Source organism: Halichoerus grypus, chromosome X, assembly GCF_964656455.1.
Source record: "Halichoerus grypus chromosome X, mHalGry1.hap1.1, whole genome shotgun sequence".
Classification (NCBI taxonomy): Eukaryota; Metazoa; Chordata; class Mammalia; order Carnivora; family Phocidae; genus Halichoerus; species Halichoerus grypus.
Genome location: NC_135727.1, coordinates 119,162,770 through 119,182,018, shown reverse-complemented (window position 1 = coordinate 119,182,018; position 19,249 = coordinate 119,162,770). Strand labels below are relative to the sequence as shown.

At 39.5% G+C, this 19,249-nt stretch overlaps 1 protein-coding gene and 1 pseudogene across 3 annotated transcripts in view; one reads left to right on the top strand and one right to left on the bottom strand.

The window, feature by feature from the left end:
• Positions 1 to 19,249, top strand: part of TXLNG (taxilin gamma) — a 64,372-nt gene that overhangs the window by 12,782 nt on the left and 32,341 nt on the right. For all 3 annotated transcript variants that reach the window (XR_013444634.1, XM_078064350.1, XM_078064349.1), the window contains exon 2: positions 18,428 to 18,731. Coding sequence is in view for 2 of the 3 variants with exons in the window: in XM_078064350.1 (XP_077920476.1) it covers positions 18,428 to 18,731 (304 nt within the window). In the remaining variant the exon portion in view is untranslated. The remainder of the gene's footprint in view (positions 1 to 18,427; positions 18,732 to 19,249) is intronic.
• LOC144380557 (large ribosomal subunit protein eL34 pseudogene) lies at positions 3,265 to 3,683 on the bottom strand (annotated as a pseudogene).

Genomic DNA, 19,249 nt, shown 5'->3' with positions numbered 1-19,249 from the left:
ACAATCAGACTCCCCGCTAAGCAGAACACCCCGCCACCCCCCACCCCCCGCAACACAGGGCTCCAGCCCTGAGATCACTGCTCAAGCCGAAATCCAGAGCTGGGCATTCAACTGAGCCATCCAAGTGCCCTTTTTTAAAGTTTATTTAAGTAATCTCTACACCCAGCATGGGGCTCAAACTCATGGTCCTGAGATCAAGAGAAGCATGCCCTTCCGACTGAGCTAGCCAGGAACCCCCACTTAAACATATTTTCAGGGTTCATCCATGTTTTAGCATGTGTCAAAATTTTACTTTTTAAGGCTGAATAATTTTTTTTTTTTTGATTTTTTTTTTTTTTTTTTAATTTATTTGAGAGAGAGCAAGCACATGAGAGGGGGGAGGGTCAGAGGGAGAAGCAGACTCCCTGCCGAGCAGGGAGCCCGATGCGGGACTCGATCCAGGGACTCCAGGATCATGACCTGAGCCGAAGGCAGTAGCTTAACCAACTGAGCCACCCAGGCGCCCTGAATAATTATTTTAATGTATGTATTACATACCATATTTTGTTTATCTGTCAGTGAACACTTGGGTATTCATGAATCATGAATTTTTTTTTTAAGGATTTTATTTATTTGAGAGAGCACAAGCAAGGGGAGCAGCAGAGGGAGGGGGAGAAACAGGCTCTCCGCTGAGCAGGTTCCATCCCAGGACCCTGGAATTATGACTTGAGCTGAAGGCAGATGCTCAACCGGCTGAGCCACCCAGGCGCCCCACATCATGATTCTTTTTTTTTTTTTTAAGATTTTTTATTTATTTATTTGACAGAGGGAACATAAGCCGGGGGAGTGGGAGAGGGAGAAGCAGGCTTCCTGCTGAGCAGGGAGCCCGATGCGGGGCTTCATCCCAGGACCCTGGGATCATGACCTGAGCCGAAGGCAGAGGCTTAACGACTGAGCCACCCAGGCGCCCCCCACATCATGATTCTTAACTTCAAATATGATTCTTTAGGACATCCCCCATAGAAGCATTACCTCCATACCAAGCTCAATAAATGTAGGTCTCAAAAAATGGACTTTTTCTCTCTTACTTCCTACTTTGCTCCTTAGTTTATCTATGTAATGGAGTGACATTCTTACTATCTTAGAATTGTAAGGCTAGACTAAATAATGTATTTAAAAAGCTTAGCACATAGCAGTTAGTAGATGTTAGGTGTTTTCCTTCCTCCCTTTACTCAGAGTTTAGCCTTATGTATACTATGTTAACCCTCTTTTGTAAATTCCATGTATCTCAAACACTAGGCTGGTTTTTTTCCCAATTTATTTAAATTGAGGGAAAAATGGTAATATCACATTATATTAGTTTTAGATGTACAGTATTATAATCAGTATTTGTATACACTACAAAGTGATCGCTACAATAAGTCTATTTACCATCCATCACCATGTGATTGACCTCCTTTACCCTTTAGTCCACCTCCAACCCCCTTCCTCTCTAATAACCACCTATCTATCCCCTGTATCTATGAGTTTTGTTTTTTAGATTCCACGTATAATTGAAATCATACAATATTTGTCTTTCTCTGTGTGATTTATTTTGCTTAGCGTGATACCCTCTAGGTCCATCACTGTTGTTGCAAATGGCAAGATTTTGTTCTTTTTTATGGCTGAGTAATACTCCACTGTGTATATATACAGGATCTTCCTTATCCATTCATCTGCTGATGGATACTTAGATTGTTTCTCTATCTTGGCTATTGTAAATAATGCTGCAGTGAACATAGGGATGCATATATCTTTTCAAATTTGTATTTTCATTTTCTTCAGATAAATACCCCGAAGTGAAATAGCTGGATCATGTTGTAGTTCTATTTTTAATTTTTTGAGGAACTTCCATACTGCCCTATTGTAGCATCATAGTAGCTGCACCAATTTACATTCCCACTGTACACAAGGGTTCCCTTTTTTCTGTAAACTCTCCAACACTTATTTCTTGTCCTTTTTTTTTTTTAAGATTTTATTTATTTGACAGAGAGAGATACAGCGAGAGAGGGAACACAAGCAGGGGGAGTGGAAGAGGGTGAAGCAGGCTTCCCGCCGAGCAGGGAGCCCAATGTGGGGCCCGATCCCAGTACCCTGGGATCATGACCTGAGCCCAAGGCAGACGCTTAACTGACTGAGCCACCCAGGCGTCCCTGCCCATTTTTTTTTTTTTTTAAGATTTATTTATTTGAGAGAGAGTTCACACTCTCGTGCCAGGGTGGGGGCCGATGGAGGGGGGAAAGAATTTTCTTTTTAGATTTTATTTATTTGAGAGAGAGAGAGAGAGAGCATGTGTGCATGAGCTGGGGGGGAGGGGCAGAGGGAGAGGGAGAAGCAGGCTCCCCACTGGACAGGGAGCCCGATGCAGGGCTGGATCCCAGGGCCCTGGGATCATGACCTGAGCTGAAGGCAGACACTCAACCGACTGAGCCACCCAGGTGCCCCTGTGCAGAAGCTTTTTAGTTTGATATAGCCCCATTTGTTTATTTTTGCTTCTGTTGCCATTGCCTAAATTTAGAGTCAGAACAAAAACTGTGTCACCAAAAGCTGTGTCAAGGGCCTTATCACCTTTGTTTTCTTTAGGAGTTTTATGGTTTCACTTTCAATTCTAATCCATTCTGAGTTAAATTTTGTGTATAGTGTAAGAAAGTGGTCCAGTTTCATTCTTTTGCATATGGCTGTTCAGTTTTCCCAGCACCATTTGTTGAAGACTGTCTTTTCCCCGTTGTATATTTTACCTCCTTTGTGATAGATTAATTGACCATATATGCATGGGTTTATTTCTAGGCTCTCTTAACTCTGTTCCTTTGATCTATCTGTTTTAGGCCAGTGCCATACCATTTTGATTACTAGAGCTTTGGAGTATAGTTGGAAATCAGGGCGTGTGATACCTCCAGCTTTGCTCAAGATTGCTCTGGTTATTTTGGGGTTTTTGTAATTCCATACAAATTTTAGGATTATTTGTTCTAGTTCTGTGAAAAATGCCATTGGAATTTTGATAGGGATTGCATTGAATTTGTAGATTGCTTTGAGTAGTATGGACATTTTAGCAATGTTAATTATTCTAATCCATGAGTTTATCCCCATCTGTGAGCACAGAATATCTTTCCATTTATTTGTGTCTTCTTCAGTGTCTTTCAGCTGTGTTTTATAGTTTTCAGCGTACGTGTTTCTCACCCCAGTTAAATTTATTCCTAGGTATTTTTTCTTTTTCTTTTTTTTTTTTTCCAAGCCTTCTGATTTTTTTTATTACTCAAAAAAGCTTTTTTTTATTTAGCTTTCTGACTCTGTGCTTGGGCCTTCAACGCTTTCACAACGATTTTCTGCTCCTCGATAAGGAAAGCACGCTTGATCCTGTCACGAACACACTTAGCACACATGGAACCACCATAGGCCCTGCTGACGTGTTTTTTCGTTTTGGACAACCTCATAAGGACTTTAGGTCTTACAGCACGAACTCCTCGAAGTCGGCCTGGGCACACGCCACTTGCAGATTTTGGTGCTTTCCCAACCCTCTTGGTATAAAGGTAAACAATTCTATTACCAGGGGTTCGGGACAGCCTAGTTTTGTTAGAGGCTGTATTATAGGACAGCCTACAACGGTAGGTCAAACGCTGGACCATTCTGAATGCCTATGGACGCTGTCCCCGGAAGAGGACAGTATTTTTTCTTTTTGATGCCATCATAGGTGGGATTGTTTTCTTAATTTCTCTTTCTGATGGTTCATTATTAGTGTATAGAAATGCAAATTATTTCTGTATATTGGTTTTGTATCCTGCAACTTCAGTGAATTTATTTATTCTAAGAGTTTTTTGGTAGAGTCTTTAGGGTTTTCTATGTATAGAATTATGTCATCTGTAAATACTGACGGTTTTGGATGCCTATTTTTTTTTTTAAGATTTTATTTATTTATATGAGAGAGAATGAGATAGAGAGAGCATGAGAGGGGGGAGGGTCAGAGGGAGAAGCAGACTCCCTGCTGAGCAGGGAGCCCGATGCGGGACTTGATCCCGGGACTCCAGGATCATGACCTGAGCCGAAGGCAGTCGCTTAACCAACTGAGCCACCCAGGCGCCCCGTGGATGCCTATTCCTTAATTGGATGCCTATTCCTTAATTGGATGCCTGTTCCTTAATTGGATGCCTTTTATTTTCTTTTTCTTGCCTATTACTGTGGCTAGGATTTTCAATACTATGTCGAATAAACGTGGCAATGGTGGGCATTCTTGTCTTGTTCCTGTTAGAGGAGAAGCTTTCAGCTTTTCACTGTTGGGTATGATGTTTGCTGTGGGCTTGTCATGTATGGCCCTTATTATGCTGAGGTATGTTCTTTCTGCCTCCACTTTGTTGAGAGTTTATTTTATTTTTTAAAGATTTATTTATTTTAGAGAGTGAAAGAGAGAGAGCGCGTGTGTCAGCATGGGGTGGGGCAGAGGGAGAGGGAGGAATCTCAAGCAGACTCCCTGCTGAGTGGGGAGCCCAACTTGGTGCTCCATCTCAGGATCTGGACATCATGACCTGAGCTGAAATCCAGAGTGAGACGCTTAACCAACTGAGCCACCCAGGTGCTCCGAGAGTTTTTATTATAAAATGGATGTTGAATTTTGTCAAATGCTTTTTCTGCATCCATTGAGATGATCATGTGATTTTTATCCTTCATTTTGTTTATGTTGGTGTATCATATTGAATTGATTTGTGGTTATTGAACCATCCTTGAGTCACTGGAATAAATCCCACTTGATCATGGTGTATGAGCCTTTTAATGTAGTGTTGAATTTGACTTGTTAATATTTTATTTTTATTTATTATTTTTAAAGTTTTATTTAAGTAATCTCTACACCCAACGTGGGGCTTGAACTCACAACCCTGAGATCCAGAGTAGCATGCTTTTCTGACTGTGTCAGCCAGGTGCCCCTTGCTAATATTTTGAGGATTTTTTATCTGTTTTCTTTGGGGAGATATTGATCATCTGATTCCACTTGTGAATAGTTATCCATGATTGAACTTTTTTTAAACTAGTAAAGTGATTTGGTAGATGTCCTAGCCATAGTTATAAATTGAGACCAAATTTAAGTGAGATATTTCAATTTTCAGAATTGTTTTAAGAAGGAAATAAATGAGAAGTGCTACAAAACCTCATGCTTAGTAGATCCTACTTCTATGATCCAGTAGAAGATATGAGTATAAAGATCTAGAGGTCTGGGGTGCCTGGGTGGCTCAGTCGTTAAGCGTCTGCCTTCGGCTCAGGTCATGATCCCAGGGTCCTGGGATCGAGTCCTGCATCGGGCTCCCTGCTCAGCAGGGAACCGGCTTCTCCCTCTGCCTCTCTCTCTCTCTCTCTCTGTCTCTCATGAATAAATAAAATCTTAAAAAAAAAAAAAGATCTAGAGGTCTGTAGAGCAGGGTGAAGGGAAAAGGTGACATGAAATAGCAACTCCTGCAATCTTTAGACTCTAATCTTGGGGTGTAGTGGTAGAATAATGAACAAGTATAATACTGTGATATCACCCAAAATTAAAGAATAATCAACTTCAAAGGTTTTTTTTTAATGAAAGTAATAAATTCACATAATAAAATAAAATAGAACCAAAAAGTATAAAATGAAAAGTAAGTCTTATTCATTTCCAGCTTCTAGGCCCATCTGTCATCGTAAACAATTTTGAGGATATCCTCAGAAAAATTTTTACAATATATCAACTTAAATATGAATACATTTTTTAAAAAGATTTATTTATTTGACACAGAGAAAGAGAGAGTGCAAGCAGGGGGAGTGGCAGGCAGAGGGAGAGGGAGAAGCAGGCTCCTCGCTGAGCAGGGAGCCTGATGCGGGGCTCCATCCCAGGACCCCGGAATCATGACCTGAGCCGAAGGCAGACCCAGGCACCCCTATGAATACCTTTTTAATTTATACTGAGACGTTCATCCTGCATTACATGTTTGTATTTTTCTCTACTTAATTATACCTTGGAGATCTGTCCATATTGACTTGAATCTACATTATTCTTTTGAATAGCTGCAGTTTTACCTTGTATGGATGTGCATTATTTACTTAACCAGTTCCTTATTTGTAGATATTTAGGTGGTTTTGTATGGTAACAGTCAGTTTGGTAAATAGCCTTTGCCCTTGAGTGGTAATATCTTCAGAATAAACTAGCGGTGAAATTGCTGGGTGAAAGTGAATGTGTGACATTGGTAGATACTGCTAAATACCCCTCAAAACTTAATACTTTACCAGTTTAGACTCCCCAGGACTGTACTGAGGGACTTGTTTGCTCACAGTAAGGTTTGTTTTGTTCTTTTTAAATCAACCTTTTTACATCTGGTAGGTTAAAGATGACTTACGTTTTTATTTGTATTTCTTTTATTATGAATGAGGTTAAACATGTTCTGTAACTGTGATCTGCTTGTTAACAAACCCTTGCAAATGGGTCTCTGACTCATTTGAAGCCCGTACAAATATGGCCTTTTGAAGCTGGTCCAAATGGATCTTCCTCTCCTTTAAAAAAATATCTTCTGCACTTCTTGGTTAGTCCTTTCCCATGCCATGGTTATGAAGAAAATTTTACTTAGGACTTCTAGTTCTTTTTGGTTTTCATTTTCTGTTTTTCAGTCCTGGTTCATCTGGAGGGATGCTACAGGGTATCACTCTTTTTCTCTCGTATGGTTTGGGAGATATCTGAAATCATTTATTTCCTTTACCAATTTGAAATGACACCATTTTTAATATAGTGAATTCCCATATATGGGTCTGCATGGTCTGTTTTGGAAGAGAGTGCTATATAATTAGGAAGTCTCTGACAAGTATTTCATGCTTGAAATAAAAATACGGTTTCATCTGTGGGAGTTTATATTTTGAGATATTAAGTGTTTATTGTCGTAAAGAATATTGGGGGGAGCACCTGGGCAGCACAGTCGGTTTAAGCATCCAATTCATGGTTTCAGCTCGGGTCATGATCTCAGGGTCGTGAGATCAGTGTGGAGGCTGCGTAAGACTCTCTCCCTCTCCTTCTACCCCTCCCCATCCCCCAGAAAAGAATATAGACATTGTAGAAATGTACTCCAGAATCTAATTATATTCTAGTGCATAGTAATATATCATTTTATCTGTTAAGAATTAAAACCCTTTAATTTCATTTCACTCCTTTCTTCTAACACAGTGAAACAGACTATTTAAGGAGGCATCAAGTTATGTAATATATATTTTAAAGGCTTTGATCCAAAATGGTTAAAACAGAATTTTGAGATGAATGATTGATGCAGTGTTAACTGTGTGGAAAAGTTTGCTATCCAGAATAATTCTTTGAAAGACTAAAATAGCTTTAGTATATAAACTATTTTAAATGATTTATATAAAGCTAAAGTCACTTTTCTGATTTAAAAAGTACATGAAGCCCCCACCAAGTACATGAAATCCCCACCAACTCCATCCACCTATTTAAAAAAATTAAAAAGCACATGAAAATGTAAATGTTATAATAAGTTTGTAAAATTTGTATTTGGAAATATAAAAGCTTCTCAAAATACTGGATACATTTAGGAGGGAGGTTCATATTTTAAAAATCAACTAAGGCTGATAGCTGATGTCTTGAGAGATACAGAGTATTTTTGGTATCTTTCAGTATTTCCTCAGGCGGTTCTTCCTTCACAGGCCCCCACTGGGCCTGGCAAGTATACACTCTTGTCTTCATATTCCTGCTTGGTAGTTGACAACTCTTAGGGCAAGTTATTAGAAACATACGGTTGAAGGGATTTTTAGAGATAATTCAGTTTATCCTAAGACACAAAAAAGTAGGGGTGCCTGGGTGGCTCAGTTGGTTAAGCACCGGACTCTTGATCTCTGCTCATGTTTTGATCTCAGGGTCGAGAGTTCAAGCCCCAAGTTGAGCCAAAAAACTAAAACAACCTCAATACCTTAAAAAATCACTTAAATTATTTAAAGATATCCCTACCCCCAAATTAGTTCTATCTCACCTCCCTAAATTCCAGAGTTAATCACTGCTAAAAACTTAAAGCTCTTTCCCAATGTTTTCCCAATTTCATCTTTGTATATCTAGCATGCTTTATATTTTTAGACATCGTTTAATTTCTTAGGTTTATTTTGTAACCGCATGAGAGATCTGTTTGACCTTTCATTTTTCAAGGCTAATGTATGAAATGTGAGGGGAGTTGTATAATGAAGAAAACCTAGGCTCTTGAGTTTGACAGACCTGCTTTTGAATTTTGTGAGTTCCTTTTATTTAATATGATCGTGGGCAAGTTACTTCAACTCACTAAGTTTCATTTTCCTTATCTGGGAACAATAAGACCCACCTCTCAGAGGGGAAGGGTAAATGGGGTAATAAAGGGACCTGCAGGTTCTGAAGGTTCTCTTTACCTACTTGATAAAATTTTCCAAGACTCTTTGGGAACCCAAGGCAAGCTACGGCTGTCTCCTCAGGAAAATGCGTAAATGTGCGCAGTCTTTCCCACTTGCTTCCTCTCAAGGGCCACCCTAGTCTTCAGTGGCAAGGATTGAGTGATTTCTGCTTTTAACACATGCCTGGCACTGGTTGAAGACATTTGATCTCATTTAAGCAGATGGTAGTTGAAATAATTAGGAAGTGAATGTGGGTGTTGGCTTTTTTGTTTTTTTATTTAGACGAGTGTTAGTAAAAGAACAGTCGTTACTAGAAACTTTTAACCCCTTTAAACAAAATAAGCCAAAGAAATATGGTTCTTTAGCTTCAATAATATTTGAAAGAGCATAACTGAAAGTTTTAAACTTTAAAATTGTTGAGTAGACGGGAAAGAAACTTATTTAAATACTTTTTTCTTCAGGTTTTTAAATCCTATGCGATCTGTTTCAAATGTGTGGATGGAAAAGCTATTAAAAGTAGTAGATGAATACAGTGTATTCATGTTTGCAAAAATTTCTATAATAGCTATTTGCTCCTACAATTAATGGTTGGTGAACTGGTGGCTATCCATTTTGAAGGCATCTCTTCTTCACTTAAGGAATCATCTTAGCTCCAAGTATTTGGACAATGGGAGGAAGGTTGAGAAATGTATCGTTTGACAGGAGGGGAGTGGCTGGGGTGGAGGATTGTTGGGGTTTAGGGCTCTAGTAAACACTGCTGTGGCCAAATGACCTGCTCTCTCTAGTATCTTTCAAGCTATAAGAGCTGTGTGTGCTGCTCATGACTATAGACTCATAAACAAAATGAAAATGTGATAGCTCGTTTTGTGGTTTTCAGGGAAAAGTTTGAATAGAAATTTATCTTGAAACCACTTATTGTTGGTTTCATTTTCATTTGAGATTGGAATTTCAATAAACACTTCCTCCTCATTTTTCCTAATGATAGGTACTATATTACTCTATTCATCTTGGTATTAAAAAAAAAAAATGTTATGAAGGTAACTCATGGTCCCTAACTTAAAACAGGCATTCTGTGAAAGCTTGGTGTCCCCTTCCTTCCCTGCCACCTCCAGTTTCTCTCCATTAGTGTATTTCTTTGTATCTTTCCAGAGATTATATATGATTCCCACTCATAAACTTATGCAACCCCCCCCCACACACACACATCCAAATTATGGCATGCAGTACATAGTGTTGGGCATTTTTCTTTATTCCCCTTTCAACTTACCCTTACAGATCAGTAGTTCTACAACTACCTTATTTTTTAATAGGTGCTATCGTACTCCGTTGTATGGATATACCACAGTTGATCTATCCAGTCCATTATTTTGGTAGGGGGCTATGTAGTTTTAATTATTTATTTATTTTAATTGAAGTATAGTTCACATGCAATATTAGTGTCAGCTCTACTACATAGTGATTCAACATTTATGTACATTACAAAATGCTCACCACAGTTCGTCATCTCTCACCATACAAAGTTATTACCATCCAGTTCATTATTAGTGGACATTTAGGGTAGTTCTGATTTTTTTTCTTACTACAAATACTGCTACATAAATGTCATTATGTATATAATTTCACAGACGTACTGGTTTGTCCATAAAAGAAATTGATAAGAAAGGAATTTGGTGGGTTGAATCATTGTGGCATGATTTTTTTCCAACATTTTATTATGGAAGTTATTTTTTTAAAAAAGATTTATTTATTTATTTGAGAGAGAGAGAGGGGCAGCAAGAGAGGGAACACAAGCAGGGGGAGTGGGAGACGGAGAAGCAGACTTCCCCCAGAACAGGGAGCCCTACGTGGGGCTCAATCCCAGGACCCTGGGATCATGTCCCTAGTCGAAGGCAGACACTTAATGACTGAGACACCCAGGCGCCCCTATTATGGAAATTTTTAAACATAAAGTAAAGTTGAAAGAATTTGATACTAACATCCATATTGCCACCACCTAGATTCTACCATTGGTAGTTTACTATACCTTTTCATTTATCTACCCATCTGTTGGTCCTTTCACCAGTGAAGCCATGTTATATGTACATGCTGAGTTTTAACAAGTGCATGCAGCTCTGTAACCCAAACCCTAATCAAGTCATAGAGCATTCCCATCACCCCAGAAGGTCCTTTGTGCCCCTTTCTACACACTCCCTGCCCTGAATTAGACTCCTTTTTTTTTTTTTTTAAAGATTTTACTTATTTATTTGACAGAGATCACAAGTAGGCAGATGGGGCAGGCAGAGGGAGAGGGAGAAGCAGGCTCCCCGCCGAGCAAGGAGCCCAATGTGGGGCTCGATCCCAGGACACTGGGATCATGACCTGAGCAGAAGGCAGACGCTTAACTGAGTGAGCCACCTAGGTGCCCCTGAATTAGACTGCTTGGTGGTTAAACCAGTTTGTTCCCCAACCAGGAATGCTTGAGAGTACCCCCCCCCCTTCCCACACTGGTCAGTTTTTGATGTGAAAATGGTATCTGATAGTTTTAAGTTGCACTGCTCTTGTTGTGAGTAAAGTTACAAGTGTTTACTAGCCACTTGTATTTTCTTTTCTGTGATTTCTTGCTTCATATTGTTTGCCCATTTTTGTTGGGTTATAGGTCTTAACATTTTTTATTTCATTTGAGTATCCATTTGTGTTAAAACAATAAATTAATTTTGGGGCTGCCTGGGTGGCTCAGTCGATTGAGCATCCTACTCTTGATTTCAGCTCGGGTCATGATCTTGGGGTCGTGGGTTGGAGCACTGTGTCTGGCTCTGTGCTGGGCATGGAGCTTGCTTGGGATTCTCTCTCTTCCTCTCCCTCTGCCACCCCCACCCCCCCGGGGTGCACACTCACTCTCTCTCTCTCTCAAAAAAAAATTAAAAATAAAATTAAAAAATTTTTTTATCTTAAATGACTGTGTGTAGAAATTTTAATAAAATTGACATATGTTCTATGATGCTTCCAGTGTTATTAGTATGAGTAGTTTTTTTTTTTTTAAGATTTTATTTATTTATTTTGACAGAGAGAGGGAGAGGGAACACAAGCAGGGGGAGTGGGAGAGGGAGAAGCAGGCTTCCCGCTGAGCAGAGAGCCCAATGTGGGGCTCGATCCCAGGACCCTGGGATCATGACCTGAGCCGAAGGCAGACGCTTAACGACTGAGCCACCCAGGCGCCCCTAGTATGAGTAGTTTTTGAATTTTTTTTCAATTCCAAGAGTAATAAAAATTCACTGTAGTTAAACTAGAAGATACAGAGAAGGAAAAAGAAGTACCATCCGTAATTTTACTATTTAAAAATAAACATTATTGGGGTGCCTGGTTGGCTCAGTTGGTTAAGTGACTCTTGATTTCAGCTCAGGTCATGATCTCAGTCGTGAGATTGAGCCTTGCGTCAGGTTCCATACTGGGCATGAAGCCTGCTTAAGATTCTCTCTCTCCCTCTTCCCCTCCCCACTTTGTGCTCTCTCTCACTCTCTCTTAAAAAAAAAAAAAAAATTCCCTCTCCCTCTATCCCTCCCCCTCTAATGTAGATGTATTTCCTCCCAACATTTTTTTTTAAGATTTTTAAGTAATCTCTACACCCAACATGGGGCTCAAACCAACAACCCTCAGATCAAGAGTTGCATGCTCTACCAGCTGAGCCAGCCAGGTACCCCTTCTCCCAACATTTTAATGGGTGTGTATATACATGCATAATGTACGTGTGTGTGTATAAAATATGTGGTACGTACTGTTTTGCAATTTGTTTTTATGCATATGGGGAGCATCTCTACCCATTATTAAATAGATGTCTGTTAGATGGCTGGGCCAGGACAAGGGTGTTTGTATAGTAGACAAAGGGTAGTCATGAAGCAGTATATCACTGTGGTTAAAAGAGTGGACTCAGAAACCAGACTGCCAGGGTTCAAATCTTTGTTCTGCTATTTACTAATTGTGACCTTTGGCATGATACTTGACTTTACCGTGTCAGTTTGCTCATCTGTAAGATGGAGATAATAATAATACCTATCTTGTGACATTATTGTGAGGATTAAGTTAGTTAATATAGGAAAGTGCTTACACTTGTGCCAGGATGTAGGATTTGCTGTATAAATCCTACCTGCTGCTGTTTTTACAGGAGATTATACCCAAGAAAAGGCATCCACAATGGCTCTGAGAGAGAGCAGAGTAGGGAGTTGTATTGGCCATGTGATGTAGAGGTCTCTGCTTGAGGAGATGAGGGCTGAGAAATAATTTACCATTTAAAGTTGTTGGCCTGGGGCGCCTGGGGGGCTCAGTCGGTTAAGCGTCTGCCTTCGGCTCAGGTCATGATCCCAGGGTCCTGGAATCGAGTCCCGCATCGGGCTCCCTGCTGAGCAGGGAGCCTGCTTCTCCCTCTACCTCTGTCTCTCCCCCTGCTTGTGTTCCCTCTCCCTGTCTCTCTGTCAAAATAAATAAATAAAATCTTAAAAAAAAAAAAAAGTTGTTGGCCTAAGAATTTGCTTCATATCATGGCCCAGTGCAGAGCCTCAAGTAGGTTCTTGAACAAATAGTCCTTACAGTAGAAAAATTGGGGCCTGCTATTTCAAGAGTCCAGCTGGACCTGGGCTTATTCATAAACAAAGATTTTGTAGCGCCAAAGTTAGTCTTTCATTAGCAAGTGTGAAAAATACATCAAAATTAGTTGCACAGGAAAGAAGGGAAATGTAATACTGTATTGCTTCTAAAGATAAAGTAGCAGTAGTGGTATTTTCCTCTAACTTGTATAGTAATGTTTAGGTACTTTCCATGGCTTGTTTTCAGCAATCATTTTGGCCCCTTGTGTTCTCCATCAGTTGACAACTGAGTACCTTTTATGCATAAGCTTTTGCTGTCTAACTGGATATGCATACCAAATAAGTGATAATGTAATGTGTGTGACAGGATCTGAGAGGCCAAAGCGGAGTGTCTGGAAAGACAAAAAGAAGTAGTATTAACTAAAAATAGAGAACAGTGAAATAGAAGGACAGCATGAGATGTGATGGTTATTAACTCTACACATTAATTCCGTGTCCTTATTTATGCTCAGTGCTACCAGCTACTATTTTGAGTTAGGTAAACATTTTGACCTTTCTAGTCCTTCAATTTTTTCTGTCTGATAGTTGAAATTGACCTATATGCCTTTAATCTAAAGGCCAGAGTAACTTTTAATTAAATTTATGACATTTTGAAATAGGTGAATATATTGTGCCTTTTCTCCAAAATTGAGAGAACAGTGATAGAAGATACTTGCTAATCACATATCTGATAAGGGACTTGTATCTGGCATATATAAAGAACTCTTACAACTCAATAAGAAAATTACAAATAACCAGTTAAAAAAGGGGCAAAGGATCTGAATAAACATTTCTTCAGAGGAGGTATACATGGCCAAATAAGCACATGAAAAGATTCTCAACATCATTATTCATTAGATGAGATACCTTCACACTGTAGTGGCTGTTATCAAAAGGACAGACAATAACAAGTGTTGGTGAGAATGTATAAATACTGGAACCCTAACACACTGCTGGTGGGAATATAAAATGGTGCAGTCACTTAGGAAAATAGTGTCACAGTTCCTCAAAAGGTTAAATGGAGTGACCATATGACCCAGCAGTTCCACTTCTAGGTATATAGCCTGCAGAAATGTAAACATATGTCTACATAAAGGCTTGTACATTAATGTTCATAACAGAATTATTCATAATAACCAATACTTGGAAATAATCCAATGTCTCATCAACTGATGAATGGATAAATAAAATATGGTATATCCAAATTGTGGAATATTATTTGGCAATAAAAAGAAATGAAGTAGTGATACATACTACACCATGGATGAACCTTGAAATCATGCTATGTGAAAGAAGCCAAACACAAAAGGCCACGTATTATCTGATTCTGTTTATGTGAACTGTTCAGAACAACCACATCTGTAGAGACACAGTACATTAGTTGCCTAGGGCTGGGAGTAATGGGAGGGTTTCTTTTTGAGGTGCTAAATGTATTCTAAGATTGATTGTAGTGATGGTTGCACAGCCCTGTGAATAATACTAAAAACCAGTGGATCGCACACTTTAAATTGGTGAATTACATGTGAATTATATCTCAATAAAGGTTATGAGAAGCACTAATAGAACTGAAAAACGTGAAATTAACAAATTCCATCTCTCAGATACCTTTCTTATTAAAATTGATCCTAGGAGAGGCCTCAGGTTTTCCTTGGTGAAAATTACTCATTAATTAAATGATGGCTCCCCCGTCTTCCAACAAATTGCTTGCTCATGATATTTCTGGTGTGGCTTGACAAAGCATTTTCTGGTACGATGTGGATTTTATCATCATTACACTTCTGAGAAATTCTGTCATGTGTTAGAGATAGCAATCTTCCATTTTAATTATTTCTTAACAGACTTTCATCAGTATTTAAAACCAATGTTGTGGTTGTGTGAACCCATTCTTATACTAATGGTTTTCAGGGGATAGGTTTAAAAATTATTTTTTAAAAATTGGGGAAGGGGCGCCTGGGTGGCTCAGTTGATTAAACGTCTGCCTTCGGCTCATGATCTTGGGGTCCTGGAATCAAGCCGTGCGTCAGGCTCCCTGCTCAGTGGGGAGTCTCCTCCTCCCTCTGCCGCTCCTCCCCCAACTTGACCCCCCCCAAATAAATAAAAATAAAATTTTTAAAAAATAATTTAAAAATTGGGAAAGATGATATTCACAGCACGTATTATTTTTCCTCTGTACTGCTTTTGTATAGAGGGTGGCTGTTAACGTTATCCATGTGCCCAACAGTAAATGGCAGTTCAGTATTTGAGAGAAAGTAGAGGTGGAACTAGTAGCTCTATGTCTAGTGTAGCAATAAATGGTCACTTTGCATTTAGTTTGAGATTAATATGTAGGTAGTATGTTATTTGGGCATATTCATGGCTTTAAGAAGTTTCTGCAGGAATGAAATTTAATGAAAGATGTTTGTTTTGAAGTTCTTGAAACTTCATCATGAATATTTTATAAATTTAATACCTATGGATTACACTTGAGTAATCTCATTCCACAGAATGCATTACATATGGGAGTGAGTTTTAAAAGTTTTTGGAAGGGCGCCTCGGTGGCTCAGTTGGTTAAGCGACTGCCTTCGGCTCAGGTCATGATCCTGGAGTCCCAGGATCGAGTCTGTATTGGGCTTCCTGCTCAGCAGGGGGTCTGCTTCTCCCTCTGACCCTCCCCTCTCATGCTTTCTCTCTCAAATAAATTTTAAAAATCTTAAAAAAATAAAAGTTTTTGAAAGAATTTAAGAGTCTTTTCAATATTTCTAAGTTTTTAGGCTTAGAGTGTAGCATCAAACAGTAACTCTGAAAATAGACAACCCATTTCCCCTTAATGCATTAATTTTTTTAAGAAATGAAAGTATTGCATGCACATTTATTTTTAAAGATTTTTATTTATTTATTGAGAGAGAGAGAGAATGATAGCATGAAAGGGAGGAGGGTCAGAGGGAGAAGCAGACTCCCTGCTGAGCAGGGAGCCTGATGTGGGACTCGATCCTGGGACTCCAGGATCATGACCTGAGCCGAAGGCAGTCGCTTAACCAACTGAGCCACCCAGGCGCCCCGCATGCACGTTATTTTAAAAGTATTACAAAAAGCAACACATTGCTAGCCTTCTATCCAGAGGAAAATATTGTTTTGTTTCTTCATAACTCTTGAATAATATATAAATTGCAACTTTTAAAATAAACTTTTCTGAAATATGTTTTACTTCAATAAAGTACACGAATTGCAAATGTTTAGGCTTAATGAATTTTCATAAAGTGAACATCAATGTTACCCGATCTGGATCAAGAAGTAGAATATTACCAAGCACCCCAGAAGACCCTACCCCCAAAAGTAACCACTCTGTTGATTTCCAGCACAATTGATTAGCCTTGCCTGTTTTTGAACTTTATATATAAGTGGTTTCCTACAGTATGGATTCCTTGGCACCTTCCTCAGTGTTTGGTCTATGAAACTCATCTGTGTCGCTGCATCTAGCAGTAGTTAGTTCTTGTTGCTGGATGGTATGAGCATAGTACAATGTATCCCTTCTTCTGTTGATACAAATTTGGGTTGATTCCATTTTGGGGCAATTACAAATAGCCCTGCTTTCAACATTCTTGGCCTTTGGCTGCACCTATGTACACACTTGGGGAAAATCCTAGGAGTAGAATTAACTGGGTTGGAAGGTATCCGTATTGGTCAAAGCGTTTTTCAAAGTGGTTATACCAGTTTGTCCTTCCATAAGCATAGTACCTGATTATCAACACTAGGCTGGAAAAGATAAGGACTTGTCATAATCTCCGCCTCCCCTGCTACATTGATACTTTAAATCATTTTTAGTTCTTCAGTTGGAAGTACTCTTACAAGTTGAAATAATGAATCTCTGCTCTCCTATTAACTTTGGAAAGTAGTTTTTGTCCACTTGTGGTAAGAGAAAGATACTAGACACCTCTCCCCTCCAGTTGTATTATTCAGAAAGGGAAGAGGCCCTCTTTCATACAGAGAGGGAATGTATAGAATGTATAGAATTCAAATTTGTGCCACATTATGTTAAGGGGGGGGAACCCATAAATGGGTTAACAATATAATAGAAGAGAGAGCAAGGTAAATTTTACTGATTTGAGAATAAAATACTAGAATAATGCCTTCACTCCCACGGCTACTATCTACATTTGTTAGGGCAGGGATAGTTGCTTAAAACGTTAACTTCTCAGTTTTCCGTGGCTTAACGTGAGAGAAATTTATTTTTGTGCTCATCTAATAGTCCAGTGTGGGTGTTCTTTGTAAGAAGGGCAGCCTTCTTTTGTATGTACACGGGATTTAGGGGCCTAGACTGTTATTTATTTCATCCTGTGGCTGTGCCATCTCTCAGGGTCTAGGAGATGTCTGCATTCAGCCAGAATGGGGAAGAAATGGTGGGGAAAGAATGTATGCTTCTAACAATGAAAGTCCTGTTGAAAAAGGGACAGTCATTATTTTGTCTTATATTTCATTGGTGGGAACTTTACATGGGAGTTCCACTTAGATACAGGGGGCTGGGAAATGGAGTCCCAGGCTGAGCATTTGTCCAGCAGTGCCAGCTCCAGAGGATATTGGAGGAGCAAGGGTTTTTGCTGGATAGCTAGTGAGCCATCTCTGCTGTACCATCTCTTCAAGGATAGGAACAGAATAATTAATGTTCACTAATGGGATAATTTCATTTCTAAGATGCAGATTATTTTCAATTTTAGTATACGTGCTGCCAAAGCGAGCACGATGCTGATTATTTTAATGGTGAATTTTTATAGGGAAAAAAGTTTATTTTTTTTAAAGGAAGTTTGAGTACTTTCTCTTTTTTTTAAAGATTTTATTTTATTTATTTGAGAGAATGAGTTGAGTGCAAGAGAATGAGTTGAGTGCAAGAGAGAGCACAAGCTGGGGGAGAGGCAGAGGGAGAGGGAGAAGCAGGCTCCACCCTGAGCAGGGAGCCCTACTCGGGCTCAATCCCAGGACTCTGGGATCATGACCTGAGCCACCCAGGTGCCCCTTTTTAAAATTTTTTTTAAAAGATTTTATTTATTTGAAACACAGGGAGAGAGAGAACACGAGTGGTGGGGAGGGGCAGAGGGAAAGGCAGAAGCAGACTCTCTGCTGAGCAAGGAGCCAGACATGGGGCTTGATCCCAGGACCCCGGGATCGCGACCCTAGCTAAAGGCAGACACTTAACGGACTGAGCCACCCAGGCGCCCCTAGGGAAATAAGTTTAGATTTACACCTAAATGGCATTTCTCACTTCCTTTGGTACCACTTAGTTATGTGATTTTTTTTAACTTTAATTTTCTTATACTTTACAGTTATGTCCCCCTCTCTGTGAAACTTAGAAATTACCATATTTAAATCAGTTTTACACATCACTAAGAAAGAAAAAAGTTATCAACCTATGGTGTATCATTGGATGTAAACATTGATTACATTTGACGTAACCCCTCTTTCCATATTCTTTTCCTCTTTCCCTCTAGTTTGTGATTGGCACAATGGAAGAAGCTGGAATGTGTGGGTTAGGAGTGAAGGCAGATATGTTACACAACTCTCAATCAAATGATATTCTTCAACATCAAGACTCAAATTGTGGTGGCACAAGTAACAAGCATTCATTGGAAGAAGATGAAGGCAGTGATTTTATTAGAAAGAACAGGAGTTTGATGAGCCCAGCATACTGCACACAAGAGTCAAGAGAGGAAATTCCTGGGCGAGAAGCTCGAATAGATCCGCCTGACGGTCAGCAGGATTCAGAATGCAGCAGGAACAAAGAGAAAACTTTAGGTAATAATCTGTGCTCAGTGGTTGGACATTTTCACATGCTGCTCTTTTTACTTCTGTTTTCCGCAGCACAGGTGGTTATGAACGTTGCCAGTGTTGAGGTAGATGTTTAGCTAATACATCTCTTGTCTTCAGTGGGGTCAATGTGTGTATTTACTGCATTTTGTGCAGGAGACAGAGATAGCAGAGTAGGAAGTCATTTTCTCTAGGTAATTAGGAATAGGCTTTCTTGACAAAATTTGGGGCCAACTTGGCAAAGTAGTATTTGACTTACCTTGTTTGCATCTTTAATGTAGTTTGAAATTTACTGTGAAAACTATATTTATTTGCTTGTTTTATTTAAAATCTAGTCACAGCACTTTAGAGACAACATAATGTTATCTGTAGTTCAGAAAGTGGGTTAAGACTGGCTTTCAAGGGGCGCCTGGGTGGCTCAGTCGTTAAGCGTCTGCCTTCGGCTCAGGTCATGATCCCAGGGTCCTGGGATCGAGTCCCGCATTGGGGCTCCCTGCTTGGTGGGA